Raw genomic sequence first — 16,995 nt, forward strand, 5'->3', positions numbered from 1 at the left:
GGGGGGGGGATTGAAGGCCACACATCTTAAACCTGCCAAGGTTGAGAAATAGTGATCTAGAAGATCAAGGGCTGAATGTTAAGCTGGGAAAAGATACTGAGAGGTGATCAGAGTTCTGTGAAAACAGTAGGAAGTAAATTCCTAGAAACTCTATCCACGGAATAACTGCCTCGTTATTCTTTCTGAACCCCACTGTTTTATAGCCCTGTCCCACTGCCTCATATTTACACCCTAATTGCCCCACTGATCACTCTATGACAGGGGTAGGCAATCTTGGCTCTTTTATGACTCGTGGACTTCAACTCCCAGAATTCCTGAGCCAGGATGGCTCAGCTTGGAAACCTCTCTCTTTCCCCTCAGCATGGCTGGTTTAGGAATTCTGGGAGTTGAAGTTCATGAGTCATAAAAGAGCCAAGGTTGCCTACTCCTGCTCTAGGAACATGATGAGTTATATCCAGTCAATACTTGCTCTATATCCACTGTGATCAGATACACCTTGTTCCTAAATCTAATTACATGTATACTTGTAATTTGTATATATTTATAAAGAGGCTCTCCTTGTCGAGACTAACTTTGCCTCCAGTGGTGCCAATAAGCCAATTTGAGCTTCACTGTAATATGTTTTGGCCTCTAACTCTAACATGCCTCACCAAACTTCTGTCAAAAATTTCAGTGTGTCTGCCACCCATTAAAGTTTTTCACCCCCTAGACTAGTTCTTAGGATGCCAACAGATTTTCTTTTGGCTTCTACCTCTGAAGGCTCTTAGTAGAACGAGTTTTGAAATGATGGGTGGGAAGGGAAACACTTTTTCACTAAAATAAGAATTAAATGATTATACAATTTATATTCTTTCTCTTGTTATACAGGGAAAAACTTGATGTTTATTGTCTTAAGAGATGGCACAGGCTTCCTTCAGTGTGTCTTGTCAGATGAACTGGTAAGTTCCCTTTTAAGCCCCTTCTGAAGTGCATCAAAATTTCATACCCTTGTTGATTTTATTCCAGCAGTCCTAAAATCAATTGAAAGTCATCACGTGGTGAAAGAAAGGAGGGAAAATTTTCCGAACACTCAGCATCTTTTCAGTGCTGTGCTAAAATAGCTGTGGAAAACGTCCATGGTTGTAGGGAAGATATCACTAAATAGCGTGGTTGAAGTAATAACATCTTTTTGGCCTTTGTGAGATAAGGATTGTGGGGCATAGCCCGGGGGGGGTTAGATCTAAGATGTTAGATCTAAGATGCTGTCTTTTATTAGTGAAGCCTGACCCATCCTTCCAACTTTTTTATCTTCTCACAGCTTTTATTTTCTCCCAGAAGGTAGATTCCACAATGTTCCAGTTTTCTGCTCAGGCTTTTAGCTTTATTCAGTGCTTCTTCTCTTACATCAAATTACTTTTTATTCCAGTTTTCTGGGCAACATTTCATCCCTTCCTCAAGAGCTTTGGGCATAGTTCAAGCACCCTTCCAGATTTCTCCCTAAAATTGTAGTTTTCAATGTGAAAGAACAGAAAAGATCCTAAACACACGAGGAGCCATCACATTATATTACATTTAACGTGATTGCTGCTTATATGATTAGAACCTTTTCTTCTCATTTTTATCTTGATTTCAGGTTCTTTGGTTTTCAACCTAAAAATATTACATCCATTCTGTATACATTTGCATTCCCATATGAAATTCTGTTTACTATTTCCCTCCTTCCTAATTGGTGACCAGAGTGGCTGACAAATATTGTTACATGTGGTGTGACTGAATCCATTAAAATGAATAAGAAAACAGATTTCCTCCTGATTAATATTACTTTTAAGAACCAGTTTGGTGTAGTGGTTAAGGCATCAGGTTAGAAGTCAAGACATTGTGAGTTCTAGTCCTGCCTTAGGCACAAAACCATCTGGGTCACCTTAGGCCAGTCATTTTCTCTCAGCCTTAGGAAGGAACAATGGCAAACAACTTCCGAAAATGTTGCCAAGAAAACTAAAAGGGCTTGTCTAAGCAATTGCCAGGAGTCAAGACTGACTTGAAGGCACAAAGCAATTATTTTTTAAACCTCAGGTGACATAGTCTTAAACATTCCTTTATTTCTCCCTTTAGTGTCAATGTTACAATGGTGTGGTCCTTTCAACTGAGAGCACTGTTGCTATATATGGCAGCCTCACCCTGGTTCCTGAAGGCAAGCAGGTAAGCGCATTTTAATTTTTTTAAAGAATCTTATGTTTGCTTGAACGTCGCCCGCCAAAAAGGCAGGGTGTTTGTTTCTTCTTTCTTCTATATTCAATCACTGAACAATAGGAATGTGCAAACCAGAGTGTCAGGTCAGAAAATGAGGACTTTAGACTTTCTGACATGCTGATCTTTTGAGTGCAATTTTTTAATTCCCAGGAAATACTCACCTTTTGGAATTTTGCCCACGTATAACTTAAATGCACTGGAATTTTCTCTTGCTGACAGAATGACTTATTTAGTAATGTGGAGATCAAACTTTTGCCAATATTCCAGCAATATATCTAAGTTATCTTGGTTTCAGAGAACAGCCAGATTTGCAAATGGTGCTGAACCCTGGCTTGCATAATAATTGGTTTTTGAATAAGCCACAATTTGCAGATTTGTCCATTGCAGTAAGCTGCAAACCATGTTTTATGAAGTAATATCACGCGGTCCAGGCAACATACTAAGTCCAAATAAACTAAGCCGTGTTACAGCTGAGTATGATATGTGAACTCAAACCCTGATCTAGTGGGAAAGGCTGTTTTAGCTTTCAGTAAAAGTCAGTTGGCTCTCATTTTCTTTCTCTGGTCAAGGAGTTTATTCAGTTTTCATTGGGCTGGTTTGATTTTCTGTTTACAGGTTTTTCCTTTAAAGTTACACTGATTGTACATGGAAAAACTTCAACTGTCTGTGAAATCCTCTGATCCAGAGGTCCCCAACCTTTTGGGCACTAGGGACCGGTTACGTGGACAGAGATTTTTCCTCGGACTGGAAGGGGCGTGGTTTTGTATGCTGTCTGCATCCTGCAGATGGGACTTTGCTTGTTTGTGCAACCTCGTTGCTGGCATGCCGTGGCCCGGTACCAGTCCATGGGGACCCCTGCTCTGATCATTCCAGAATGGAGAAGTCAATGACTGTCTCCTTTGTTTCAATGAGATAATTGCTAATACGTCTTTCTAACAGCAGTGAGTTTCAGACAGTGCTAAGTGAGTGTTATTGTTGTCGTGTCTTCTGTCTTTAAAAATATGAAACTCCCATAGGCTCCAGGAGGTCACGAGCTCAATTGTGACTACTGGGAACTCATTGGTCTGGCTCCAGCTGGAGGAGCTGATAACCTGGTCAATGAAGAATCAGATGTAGATGTGCAGCTCAACAACCGGCACATGATGATCCGGGGGGAAACCCTGAGCAGAATCTTGAAGGTGCGCTCCACCGTCATCCAGTGCTTCCGAGACCACTTCTTTGACCGCGGATATTATGAAGTAAGTATGCCTCTTGCTTTGTTTCTCTTAAGCCAAAAAATCCTTGGTTTCTTATATTACTCCGTGTAGTAAAAGAAGTTTGCAAGCCGATGAGAGCATCATGGCAAGATACTCTAGAGCAGGGTTGGGGAACCATGGCCCCTTTATGACTTGTGGACTACAACTCCCAGAATTCCTGAGTCGAGGGAGAAGTGTAAATCTTCCCTGTTCAGAATCAAGGAAACATCCATCCTAATCTCCAATTTTGCAGAAGAATTAACATTAGATCTATACAGATTGTCCTTGACTTAGGACTGTAGTGGGGCCTGCCTCGACTGACATGATTTTATGACCTTTTTTGGTAGCAGTCGTTAAGTCAACATTGCGGTCATAAAGCAAACCCGTTGTTTGCTATGGGCCATGTTTGAAACCATTCGGCAAAAAGCTGCTTGTCAAGGTTCCGACTAATGAAACACTTCAAAGAACTTCCAGGCATTGTTTATCCTAAAAAGTCTTTAATCATGTAACACAGTGTCAGCACAGCATGGCCAAGATCTGAATTCTCCTCCCCTGAGCACATATTATGCCAGCATATTTCCTTCCCCTAATTTGCTGTCATAAATCACGTTTTCCAATCAGTTTGAAGGGCAAGGTTTCCCTTCTGTAGCCTACAGTTTTCTTATCTTAACTAATCCCCACACACATTCTTTCTCCTCCCCTCCAAGCATCATCTAATTTAACTCTAAAAATACCACACAGCTTATACAGAGAGTGGCTACCTCTGCATATTTTGTCAAAGCAAGAACATCCAATGTTAGCAGTGTTGACACTGCGATTATATGACCATGGGATGCTGCAAATGGGTGTATATGCAGACTTGTTGCTGCTTGCTTGAAATGTGGTCATGTGACTGCTGGGAGGGAGCTATTGGAACTTCTGAACCAGGTTGTAAGAACCTTTTGGGGCGTCCGTCATAATCAAATGGTCACTAAGGGGCTGGTCACAAGTCAAGGACTACCTGTAAGCCATAACTAGCATCCAAAGTATAGTTATTTATAATGAACTAGCTGTACCCGGCCACGCGTTGCTGTGGCTCAGTCTGGTTAAATGGAAAAGAAAGAAAAGAGAAAGCGCACGTTTGTAATATGTTTAATTTCACAATGCTTGTTGGAATCGTAAAATCGTAGCGTGTGTTGCTTTTACGTCCAACAGATGGCGCTGTTTTTCAAAAAAGCATGTTTTTACCTGTCACAGGTGTGACATCTATATAATAGTAGGTATATAAAAACACGCGCGTATTCAAATGCAACGTTGTGTCAAAATTTCAAAGCAATCGGTGAAGAACTTTCGGAGATTTAAGATTTTGAACAAACGAACATTTACATTTTTATTTATATAGATATACACACCATTCATATACAAATCATGAAATTCAAAATAAGTGGTGTTTTGGGTGGCCTTTGCTCATCGATCATAAACAATTGCTGGTTTCATCAGCCTCATTGTAGCCCTTAATTCTCCTTAGCATAGAAAGAAATGGAAAGATGCTGTTTTAACTGTACAAATACATGTTTTGCTTCTCTGAAACAATAAAATACATTATCTAACCTGGGAGAGTCTGTTGTTTGTTTTTAATTGATCCAGTGCTGCAAAGATTCTCTATCCTGTCCTCAGTTGTAATGCTTTTTAATTTTAAATCATACTCCACCTAAATTAAATATGACCTGAACCTTATTTTGTTTAATCCCTATAAATCATCAGGAGAATTTTGGCTGCAGACGTAATTTTACACTATATTTTTTGCTCTCAGTCCTCTTTACAAAACTTTATGCCATAATATTTTTGTTAATTTTTCTGGCCACCGAGAATTTTTCTCTCTTCTCTCCTGCCTCCACCTTTTAAGAAAGTTTCTAGCTACAGGTAGTCCTCAACTTTCAACCAGAAGTGAGTCCCAAATTTCTGTTACTAAGTGAGACAGTTTTAAGTGAGTTTTGCCCCATTTTATGACCTTTTTGCCACAGTTGTTAAGTGAATCACTGCAGTTGTTAAGTGAGTCACAATTGTTAAATGAATCTGGCTTCCCCACTGACTTTGCTTGACAGAAGATCACTAACGGGGGATCATGTAACCCCGGGACACTGCAATCGTCATAAATATGAGTCAATTGCCAAGCACCTGAATATTGAACACGTGACCCTGGGGATGCTGCAAGGTCATAAGTGTGAAAAATAGTCCTAAGTCCCTTTTTTTCAATGCCATTGCAACTTCATATGGTCACTAAACGAACGGTTGTAAGTCAAGGACTACCTGTATTTGGTTTTTTTGTTGATAAAATGCCCAACAGGTGCAGCTTTTCCATCTTGAACTCTATGCAAAATGGAATTCCTGGGAATAAATTCAATGTTTTGGACAATGTCTTCTTTTACCTTTAGATCACCCCACCAACCTTGGTTCAAACGCAGGTAGAAGGAGGATCAACCCTGTTCAAAATGGATTATTTTGGCGAGGAAGCTTATCTGACACAGTCATCCCAGCTATATTTGGAGACTTGCATCCCAGCCTTGGGAGACACTTTCTGCATTGCCCAGTCCTACCGAGCAGAACAGTCGAGGACACGTAGGCACCTCTCCGAGTAAGTGCCTAGCCTTAGCAACTTTTAAGATGTGTGGAGAGTCAACTCATAGACTGTTTTGGAGTGGACTGTTTTCCATTGGGATTAATGGAATAAGGAGGGGAAGCAACCTAAAACTAAGGAGAAATTTCTTAATGGCGAAAACAATCAACCAGTGGAATGGCTTGCCTTCAGAAGTTGTGGGCGCTCCCATCACTGGAGGCTTTTACGGTCTTCTAGTCCAACCCCCTGCTCAAGCAGGAGACCCTATACAATTTTAGACAAATGGCTGTCCACTGGAGGCTTAAAATTGTATAAGGTCTCCTGTTTGAGCAGGGGGTTGGACTAGAAGACCTCCAAGGTCCCTTCCAACTCTGTTATTTTATGTTATTTTATTTTAATCCGTGAGATCTGTGTGCCGGGTAGTAGGGCTGAAGCCCAAAGTCAGGGGAAGCTACTTATTTTGTTTTTCTTCCCAAAATCCTTTTCTCTCTCTCTCCCTTGTTTACTTTTCATGTGCATTTTTCCTTCCCTTTCTCCATGCAAAGCACTAAACCAAGTGTCCACTTGCTAAAAATCTGGATTGGTTGCTTAGAGGAAGCATTGGGAATAATGCAGGGGATGCCAATAAAATAACAAGCGTTGGAGATTAAATTAACAATCACAAGATCATATCAGAAGAGGAATTGTGATAGTACGAGAGATTTAACTAGATCAAGCAGAATGGGCATGCGGCAGATCCCATCATCCAGAATAACGACTGGCCGGGACCAGAAGACACGCTTTTTCCACAGTGGCCCCCTCCATTTGGAGATCAGAACGGTCCCAACCCTGTAAGCCTTTCGTAAGGCCCTAAAAACCTGGCTGTGTCCTGAGCTTGAGACACTGAAAGTGTCAAGAGCCCCATTTCCTGGCCATATTGCTCCTATGTATATTTAATGTGGATTTTTAAAGATTTTTTATTGTTTTCATTGTTTTAAAATGTTTTTAGTATTTTTAACTCTGATATATTTTTGGAATTGCAAGCTACCCAGAGTCATTGAATGAGATGAGTGGCGATTGGATGGATGGATGGACGGACGGACGGACGGACGGACGGACGGACGGACGGACGGACGGACGGACGGACGGACGGACGGACAGACAGACAGACAGACAGACAGACAGACAGACAGATAGATATACTGTAGTAGATAGAGTGGTATGGAGATAGGTAGAGCTAGCTAGCTAGATGGATGGATGGATGGGTAGATGGATAGATAGGTAGATGGATAGACATAGAGAGACAGAGAGACAGATAGACATAGATAGATACAGATAGATAGATATCTTCTCCCTCCCATCCTTTCATTCTGCCACTCTCCCCAAAATGGTTAACTGATGTGTGCAGACACATAATCCAGTCCCAGTCTGAGTGGAATAGTGGTTTCTCCAGGTATGTTTGCAAAGGTGCATTCAGTAGTCCTGGTCATACCAGAAGGGGATGAGGAATTTCATGGTGGTTCCCAGCTTTTTCTCATGAAGACACTGATTTCTTCTTCCAGATACACTCACATTGAAGCTGAGTGCCCTTTCATGAGCTATGAAGACCTGCTGAACCGTTTGGAGGATCTCGTCTGTGATGTGGTGGATAGGGTCCTCAAATCCTCAGTCTCTGATTTAGTGTACGCCCTTAATCCGGTAAGTGGCTGAGACAAAAATACAAGTTTCTTGTTGCAGAATCTCTCTCTTAAATAATCCAGAATATGGCAGAAGGGTGGCCATAGAAATGAAGATGGAGGGAGGCATAAATATATGAAATGTTTTTAAAGGCTCATTTCTACAAGTAGTCCTTGAGTTAGGACCATAACTGAGCCCTGCAATTACAGCCATAGGTTGTGAAGGTTGTAAAACGGGTCAACACGTGATTGGACCCGATTTTATCTTTTTTACAAAGGTCGAGAAGTGTTCATTATGGTGTGGGTTTTTTATTTCAGACACCAGAAGTAAATGCTGATTTCTGGGGGGAAAAACATAATTTGCAGTCATGTAAATTAGGCACTGCAAACAGCCATAAATGTTGGCCAGTTTTCAAACAACCAAAATGCAGTCATGTAATCACGGGGGCGGGGGAAGGAGACTGGAACCAGGTCATTAAGTAGCTTTTGGAGGATCCATCCTAGCTTCAAATGGCCACTAAGTGACCTGTCGTAAGTTGAGGACTATCATACGTATGTTTTGATTCACTAGTGGTCAAAATGTCTGGCAGTTTCAAGATAGATGTGACCCAAAGAGGATAATAAAATTAAGCCACCCAACTGATGTAGTTTTTAAAGCCTTGCCATCTTTACCAGTGCATCTTTCACCTGTAATTGCAGAACTTTGAGCCTCCCAAGCGCCCCTTCAAGCGGATGAACTACACAGAAGCCCTGATATGGCTCAAGGAACATGAGGTGAAAAAGGAAGATGACACCTACTACGAGTTTGGAGATGTAAGCTTCTGATAAGCATCCGTGTCTTCTCTTGTATTTTTTTTTTTTAAAAAAAACAATCAAACATTTGGCCCAACTGGGCAGCAGCATTTAGCTGTTCTTGGATGGTTTGGATTAGCTTAGATTGGAGAGCACCAGTGTAGACCGGGAAGTAAAAAAAACCCCAACCACTTGAAAGCAATCAAAAATTTCCACTTCCTTAAAATTATCAAGTTATTGGACATCAAGCTGACCAGCAAATTGTGGCTGTTGTCCTAATTTCAAAACCCCCAGCAATCAAGTTAATCAGTTTGTGTACTCTCCCTTTCCTTAAATATTATTCTCCAACTAATTGTTTTTTAGCTGTCTTCCTTTTGACTTCTTGCTGTTTTATTTACTTGTCTCTTTGGCCTGTTTCTCAGACTAGGTCCCTATACTGATTTTGTCTGGTATGAAGGTGGCTTACCATTACCTTCTGCATGGACTTTTTCTGACTTCCAATCTAGTTTGCAAACTTTTTCCTGGTGGTGAAAAAAGCTGGGAAAAAACCCCACCAAATGTCAAACAGAGCTGTTTGGTATATCGGTTAAGGTGCTGGCCTAGGAAGCAGGAGACTGAGTTCTAGTCACGCCTTAGGCATGAAAGCTGGCTGGGTGACTTTGGGCCAATCACCAGGTGACTGTGAGTTCTAGTCCTACCTTAGGCATGAAAGACCAGCTGGGTGACTTTGGGCCTCTTGGCTCTGCTCACTTCCCAGGGTTATTGTTGTGAAGAAAATAGGAGGTTGAATTGTATATAAAAACAAGGTTAAAATAAATAAATTCAGATATCTGTCCCTTTCTGTGTGGGAAAGGATGTGGAAAGATAAGAGAATTAGAGTATCGGATTTAAGAGAAACAAAAAGTATGGTCGTTCCTTCTTGTGGAGGGGTCCATCTTAGCTTTTTGTCTGAAATGATATAGGGTTTCCTGCCTGAGCAGGGGGCTGGACTAGAAGACCTCCAAGGCCCCTTCCACCTCTGTTGTTCTGCTTACAGGAAATTATCCCCCAAAGGTGAATGGGTGGGTGTTCCTCATGAGGTTTGCATTCTTGTCCCAGATTGAAGGTTGGTTGTGGATCTGGTGGCACATTGTCCAAAGCCATAACATGGTTTGTTTGGGCTTGGCTTCATGTATCCTGTAAACAGATTGTGATTTATAGACCACAATGTATGGCTTGGCAGCTTATGTCAGCTTAGCCAATGGTAGTTTATTCAGTAGAAATAGTCAAGGAAGGCCTTTCTTAATTTAATGTGTGAAGCTAATCATAAGGGCATGCGGATCTCCAGGAGAATTCAATTGATTATCTATGACCCCTAAAGCCATAATTATACTGGGGCAGGTTGATTTAAATACTATAAAAGCTTATCTGGTATTCAGATTTTCCAAAGACCTCTTCATTCGGTCAAACATCTGATGTACATTCAGAAGGTATAGGAAAAAGTTATTTTCGGTGGCTGCATCCACAATAAGATCGGCAAATTCATTGTGTGCAGTATTAAATGAGACATCATGCAACAGCACCCGATTTTATGACTTTTTTGCCAGTCAATAAGCGAGACATATGACTGATTCGTGACCTTCCCTGCCTATTTCCCCGTTGACTTTGCTTGATAGAAGCTGGATGGCAAGATCACAAATGCCAATCTCATGATTGCAGAATGCTGCAACAGTCATAAGCATGAGGACCAGTATCATTGGTAATTTCAAACTGCCATTAAAAGGTGTTAATTTGATAACTATCTGTAAAGTGCTCCTCAAAAGATTGAAACAGCCATGTCTTCTGGAGGTCTTGGTCCAAATCCTTGAAGGATTTGCTCAGGTTGTGTACATTGGACAAGCAACACTTCCTCTGTCACCTCTGTTTTGGTCACAGAGGAAGTGTTGCTGGTCCATGTACACAACCTGTTTTGATCTGACCACTGGATGATTCCCAATTCTGGCTGCTAATATACAGCACCAATAAGTGAAGTAAGGCTTTAGGGTAGTTCAAAAGATGTGACTCCAGAGATAATCAGTGGAAGTGGAACAGTTCTAGGCAGAAGGAGAAATTAATTGCTGCATTTTTCAACCACAGGATATCCCAGAAGCTCCAGAGAGACAGATGACTGATGCTATTAATGAACCAATCTTGCTGTGTCGATTTCCTGCTGAGATTAAATCCTTCTACATGCAGCGGTGCCCTGAGGACGCCCGTCTGACTGAATCTGTCAGTTTGTGTTCTCTTTCGTGTACTGCATGCAAGATATTGGTGTGGGGAGGAGGGACTTGCTCGACTCCTACTATGGAGTCTAAATTTCCCGTCTGGTTAGCAAGGTCTTGAAACCTATTCAAAAACAGGATTTTAAAAAATGAAGGAATACTTGACTCCCGAGTATGTGCAGAGCATTGCTGCTTTCATCAAAATAATGGAAGGGCATTGTTTCATAAGCTCATGGGGCAGGGCTAATGGTGCAATGCTCTGCTGTCATTTTGCACCTCTTCCTCTCCCGGTGTCTCTTGACTTCTGGCAGATCTTTGTAGATGAGACCTCATCCATATACCTGCAGAATTCTCCTGGACCAGTGATGGCGAACCTTTTAGCGACCCAGTGCCCAAACTGCAACCCCAAACCCACTTATTTATCACGGGGTGCCGGGTGGGCGTGGCTGCGGTGGTCATGGCAGACTAGGTGGGTGGGGCCAGGATGGCGGGGGCCAGTCCCTCGCCATCTTCAGGGCATGGCACACGTGCCCACAGAGAGGGCTCCGAGTGCCGCCTCTGGCACGCGTGCCATAGGTTTGCCACCACTGTCCTGGACTGTCCCAAAGCTGCTTTTCAAAGGGCAACTGGACTTTTTGGGGGGTTTTCCCCCAGAAAATGTTTTGCTTCTCATCCAAGAACTAAAGAAGTTTCTTGGATGAGAAGCAAAACGTTTTCAAGGGGGAAAAAAACCCCAAAAAAGTCCAGTTGCCTTTTTGGAAAAGCACCTTTGGGACACCAATGACTTGGATGATTGAGAATCTCTAGATCAGGGGTTTCAAACACAATGTAATTGAGGGCCACATCAGCATTGCAGTTGCCCTTGAGGGGCTGGGTGGGTGCACCTTACTGGATGGGCATGGATGGGGTGGGTGTGGCCTACTGGGTGGGCATGGCCAGCTCTACATCGTTCGTGTCAAAGGTGCCTGTGGGGGCCTGGGCAGGAGTGGGACAGATCTGAGGGTCTCTGGCAGAAGGGGGTGGGACCGGGGCAAGCGCCACGGCATGGTGCATTTCTTCATTCCTCACAAAGGGTGACACCTCCCCAGCATGCACCCAGGGGGCGGGACCAATGCGGCAGGGGCTGGTTCCTTGATGTTTCTGGACGGCCTTGTGGAGCTAAGACTGAATGCATTTCAGCATAGATGGTCACCACAAAATTGTACATTGGCTCCTGGCCGGCCTGGGCCAGGGCCAAGGCAGTGGGGGCCGTTCCCTCACTGTTTCCAGGATGGCTTCGAGGGCCACATGAAACCACTTCGCAGGCCGCATCCGGCCCCTGGGCCTTGTGTTTGACATGTCTGCTCTAGATAAATCGCTATCCTATACATTTGGAATGTATAGGTTGGAGGTATTCAAAACTGATGTTTCATATGACACCCAAAATGGTATGCTGTTCAATCTTGGATAATCCTGTGTAAAGTTAGATGAATCCCAAGTCAGTGACTGGTTAAGGCAGGGGTAGGCAACCTTGGCTCTTTTATGACTCGTGGACTTCAATTCCCAGAATTCCTGAGCCAGCCAGCCTGGGTTAAGGCATAATGTGATTGGTCTAATGTGGTGTCTAAACCCATGCCGAAAGCTAAATTATGGCTGAGGAGTCCCAAAGATGCTTTTCAAAAGGCAACTGAACAGTCTTGAGTTTGTTTGTTTTTGTTTTCCATGAAAATATTTCGCTTCTCATCCAAGAAGCTTCCTCGGATCTGGAATTGAGGAAACTTCTTGGATGAGAAGCGAAACATTTTCAAGGGGAAAAAAAAAGCCCAGTTGCCTTTTGAAAATCACCTTTGGAACAACCAGGACCTGAATGATTTAGAACAGACAAGGCCCGGGGGCCGAATGCGGCCCGCGAAGTGGTTTCATGTGGCCTGCGAAGCCATCCTGGAAACAGTGAGGGAACGGCCCCATCTGTCTTAGCCCTGGCCCAGGCCAGCTGGGAGCCAATGTACAATTTTGTGGTGGCCATCTATGCTGAAACACATTCAGTCTTAGCTCCACAAGGCTGTCTAGAAACAGCGAGGAACCAGCCCCTGCCATGTCGGCCCCGCCCCCTGGGTGCATGCTGGGGAGGTGTCACCCTTTGTGAGGAATGAAGAAATGGACCATGCCTTGGCGCTTGCCCCTGTCCCACCCCCTTCTGCCAGAGAACCTCAGATCTGTCCCATTCCTGCCCAGGGCCCCACAGGCACCCTTGACGCAAACGATGTAGAGCTGGCCATGCCCCCCCAGTAGGCCACACCCACTCCATCCATGCCCACCCAGTAGGCCACATCCACCCTGGCCACACACACACACCCCGAGGGCAACCGCAATGCTGATGCGGCCCTCAATGAAATTGAGTTTGACACCCCTGATTTAGAATCATTCTTAGACGTGTGGTTGAGGAGGAAAGCTCTACACATATTTGTAATAACGTGTAGCGAAAGGGCTAAAAAGAACATTCTAGGATTGAAATGCACCATTCCTAACTTGGAGAGAGCATTCTACGTCATTAAATTTTACCCTCCAGGACTCCTTTCAGCCTGAAAAATAGGGGGGCACCAACCCTGTGATTAAAAGTACTGGATATTGCTCCTGGAAGGCTGTTTTACAGGTCATTGACCACAAGATGTCACTCAGGCCTACAACTCACAGGAGATACGTTTATAATATTTGACTAGATGTTCTTATGGACAGTCCGCCTACAGTCCCATCTGATTATTTGACAGAGGGGAAGAGGAGAAACCTCGCTGAACACTTACATTAGTCATGTTTAATCCTTGGGCCATGCATGATACAATCAGCACCTTCTGCTTGGCATCCCATCTCTTTTAAGTGGCCTACAATAAAGTTCTTTGAAATGTGGTGGGCTAGGAGTTGCAATTCTGAAAGACCTACTCTAAACCAAGTTAAGTCATACTCATCTTCTGACTCTCACTGGTTTCTTTGGTCTTGATTTTTTTAGGTTGATGTATTGATGCCTAATGTTGGTGAAATTGTGGGAGGCTCCATGCGTATTTGGGACAGTGAGGAGCTACTGGAAGGTTACAAGAGAGAAGGAATTGATCCCACCCCTTACTATTGGTATACAGACCAGGTACGTATTAGGTGTTGTGAGTTGGTGGCACATCTGCCATTCATTTACCATGTGGCAGGAACACTGTAATCTTGGAAGGCAAACCAAAGGTCAAATCAAATCCAGGCATTGGTGAACCAATTAGTGTAGAAAATGCTTAAACAGGTCGCAGAAAACCTTTGGAACAGACCTGGAGAGGCTGCCCAAATTTCCAACACATCGCAATTATCAATCTGAAAAAAGGTGCCTATCATTAAATACATGGGGATAAAACCTATCAATAATCATTAATGTTATTTCAATAAAATGAACATTCAGAAGGTTCCAAGTATGTTTTGCAGGGACTATTTTAGCTTTAAAGCAAAAATCATTCTTCAGCATGAAAGTACCATAACGTGCTTCTAATCTCAAGCTTCAAAACTGCATTTTCATTTGTCTTAGGTTCTGCTCCCCTATATACAATATAGCCTGATAATTAGATGGTTGTTTCTTATTACAAAGGGGAAGGGATTTAAGGTTTTTTTTTGGGGGGGGGGGTTGGCAGGTTATGGGGAAAAGCCTATCTGCAGTGATGAGATTTCATGCGTCTGTTTTCTCCCTGCAAATCAGGGAGATCCTCTCCCCAGCTGGTAATTTAGTTTAAAAATACATTCGAGCAATAGTTGTATGAATGGTGTAATGTCTTCTTTGGCCCAAGGATTATGAAATGTCTAAAAGGTTTGCATCCATAAGAGACCACTCAGAAGCCATTGCTAGCATGAGACGTTTTAAATAATCAGATGTTACCTAAGGGGCAAGCCTTTTGGAATACATGCAATGGGTCTGTATGAGCAGACAGCTTACCTGACTGTCCATCAGTCCATCCATCCTATCCATCCATCCGATTTTTATCGACCCTTTAACACTTTATAAGTAACTCAAGGAGGTAAACATACCTAATACTCTTTCTTCCTCTTCCTCTTTTCCAAACAACAACCCTGTGAGGTGGGTTGGACTGAGAGTGATTGGCCCAAGGTCATCCAACTGTCTTTCATGCCTAACAGGTTTTCTTAGTCCTCAACCACTAACCCAGACAGTGTCTCCAAATTGGAGCAAGGCTCCAAAATGGCAGCCTTTCTCCAGCCCCTGCTCTTCAGCGCAAACTTCCCTGATACCAGCCGGAGAATGGCAACACATTTTTTCAAACTAATCCACAACACAGGCTTATGTGACAATTGAATCAATTCATCACAGCCCTGAACACTTTGGAAGAAGAATGGGACTGCCAGTATAAGTACTGATGGTTAATTTGTCCCCCAGCCACGAGGTGTTAAATAATCTAAGGCAGGGGTGTCAAACTGCTGGCCCGCAGGCCGGATGTGTCACACAGAAGCCACGCCCACCCCAGCTCCGGCAATGGGAAAAAAGACATACGACACGACACGCCCCGTGACGCGGTGAATATGACACCCCTGATCTAAGGTATCCGATTTGCACAACGTTAAGATAGGAATTATGTCTTAGAAATGGAGAAGGGATGGCTTCATAAGCAAAACCCAGGCAAATCACATTGGTTTACCATGACATGTAAATGTGCACAATTAAGTCACAGATCTAGGTTTGGGGTTGCAAGGCGGCTTGTTCGTTAGGCATTTACTGATACCTCTCTCATTTTTGGCTCTGCAGCGTAAATATGGCACATGTCCTCATGGTGGTTATGGATTAGGCCTGGAGCGATTCCTCACCTGGATTCTGAACAGACACCATATCCGAGATGTATGCCTATACCCTCGCTTCGTTCAGCGATGCAAACCCTAATCCATAGTTTCTTGATGGACAAAGTCTATCCAACCTTAACCAGTTTCCTCCTCATAGTTTCATGTCTTCATCCCACAAATACCTGCAAATGTTTTTTTTTTCCAAATGAAATTATAATTGCTTTGAACTGGAATTTAAATTCCAGTATGCTGATTCCAGAAGTGTCTTCCCCTTTCTTGGGCTCAACCTGGTTTCATTCTCATGTATTCTTTTAGCATATTTAAAAACCATTGATTGCCAGTGGAAACTAGCTGTGGGCTGAACTGCAAGGTCATACAATCTGTAACAATACCTTGTAGACCTGGGCTCTCAGAAAACTATAAAGAAAAAATGCAAAGCATCTCATAGGATTTAGGATTTGATTTCAGATTTAGGGAAAATGAACTATTCAACATTGGTAGACTTTGCCAATATGGATAGCAGATGTGAGTTGCGGGCAGATAAAATTTTTTTTTTTTAAAAAAAATAAAAAATACAGGGGTAAAAAGGACAATTCTAGCCCAGTTTTGACCCACTACTTTAGGATCTTAGAAATAGTCTTCTGAGCTATCTTAATAGCATTCAGTACTTTCATAAGGATGACTACATAAGCTTTCTGTATTTTACGGTTAATTAGCTTGCATTTCAAGATCTGTGTATATGGGTTATGTTAAATGGTTAGTTCAGAAAAATACTTGATGTCTTTATTCCTCCCAGCGGAGCTGGCATTGAAAAAAGCTGACTGTATTACTACACTCTTGATATTTCCTAGTCTGCAAGTAACTGGGCCGAGTTGTGTTTAACTTTCCTATAAATATCTTTACTGACATAGTTGAAATGTTAACTGCCTTTGAGCCACCAAAACAATTAGAAAAAAAATGTAAAAGGGACATAGGAGATTCTGGATTTCCAGCTCTGGCAGAATTCTTTGATGTACATTTTATCTCAACTTTACACATTTCTGTTAACTGCCGTGTCTGTTCCCATTTCAAGAGCAGCAATCAATAAATTCAGAGCATTGGAGGGGCAAAAGTATTCCACATCACTGTCCCATTTGTCTTCATTTTGCCATTTCTTAAAATGTCTGTCAAATTTATTTACTGCCCATCTCGTAGTTCAGGCAGTTCTGAGCAACTTACTACATCAAGAAAAAATAAGCATTCACAATCATAAAATAAAAAAATGGATTACAATTATAAAAAAATAAACTAAAAAACAAGGGTTTGTAGGCAAGAGGTGGGTTGCCTTCTCTGTTAGTACAGATCACTTCCAGCCAACAGCTTCTCCTTCAGGATCCAGCTGGCATAGCCAGGTTTTAAGGCCTTTCCTGAAGGCTCCTATAAGGAGGATCTTATCTCCTGTGGCAAGACGTTCCAAA

The 16,995-nt window shown here is 42.7% G+C and overlaps 1 protein-coding gene across 1 annotated transcript; it reads left to right on the plus strand.

Moving 5' to 3' along the window:
• Positions 1–872: 872 nt before the first annotated feature.
• NARS (asparaginyl-tRNA synthetase) lies at positions 873–16,657 on the plus strand. Its single transcript, XM_015829141.1, has 9 exons — positions 873–938; positions 2,092–2,178; positions 3,246–3,467; positions 5,879–6,078; positions 7,602–7,737; positions 8,415–8,528; positions 10,623–10,754; positions 13,731–13,862; positions 15,507–16,657. Exons 1-9 carry the CDS (start codon positions 879–881, stop codon positions 15,636–15,638), a joined length of 1,215 nt encoding a protein of 404 aa, XP_015684627.1. The 5' UTR covers positions 873–878; the 3' UTR covers positions 15,639–16,657.
• The last annotated feature ends 338 nt before the right edge of the window (positions 16,658–16,995 follow it).

This window comes from Protobothrops mucrosquamatus, unplaced genomic scaffold (genome assembly GCF_001527695.2).
Source record: "Protobothrops mucrosquamatus isolate PMUCROS unplaced genomic scaffold, P.Mucros_1.0 scaffold5496, whole genome shotgun sequence".
NCBI classification, from domain to species: domain Eukaryota; kingdom Metazoa; phylum Chordata; class Lepidosauria; order Squamata; family Viperidae; genus Protobothrops; species Protobothrops mucrosquamatus.

Bases quoted from the DNA above. Each gene is read 5' to 3' on its own strand.
- NARS (XM_015829141.1), top strand. From the start codon at position 879: ATGTTTATTGTCTTAAGAGATGGCACAGGCTTCCTTCAGTGTGTCTTG. The intron at 3,468-5,878 runs GTAAGTATGCCT...TTTTACCTTTAG, and splicing joins TTGACCGCGGATATTATGAA to ATCACCCCACCAACCTTGGT. The intron at 8,529-10,622 runs GTAAGCTTCTGA...TTTCAACCACAG, and splicing joins CCTACTACGAGTTTGGAGAT to GATATCCCAGAAGCTCCAGA.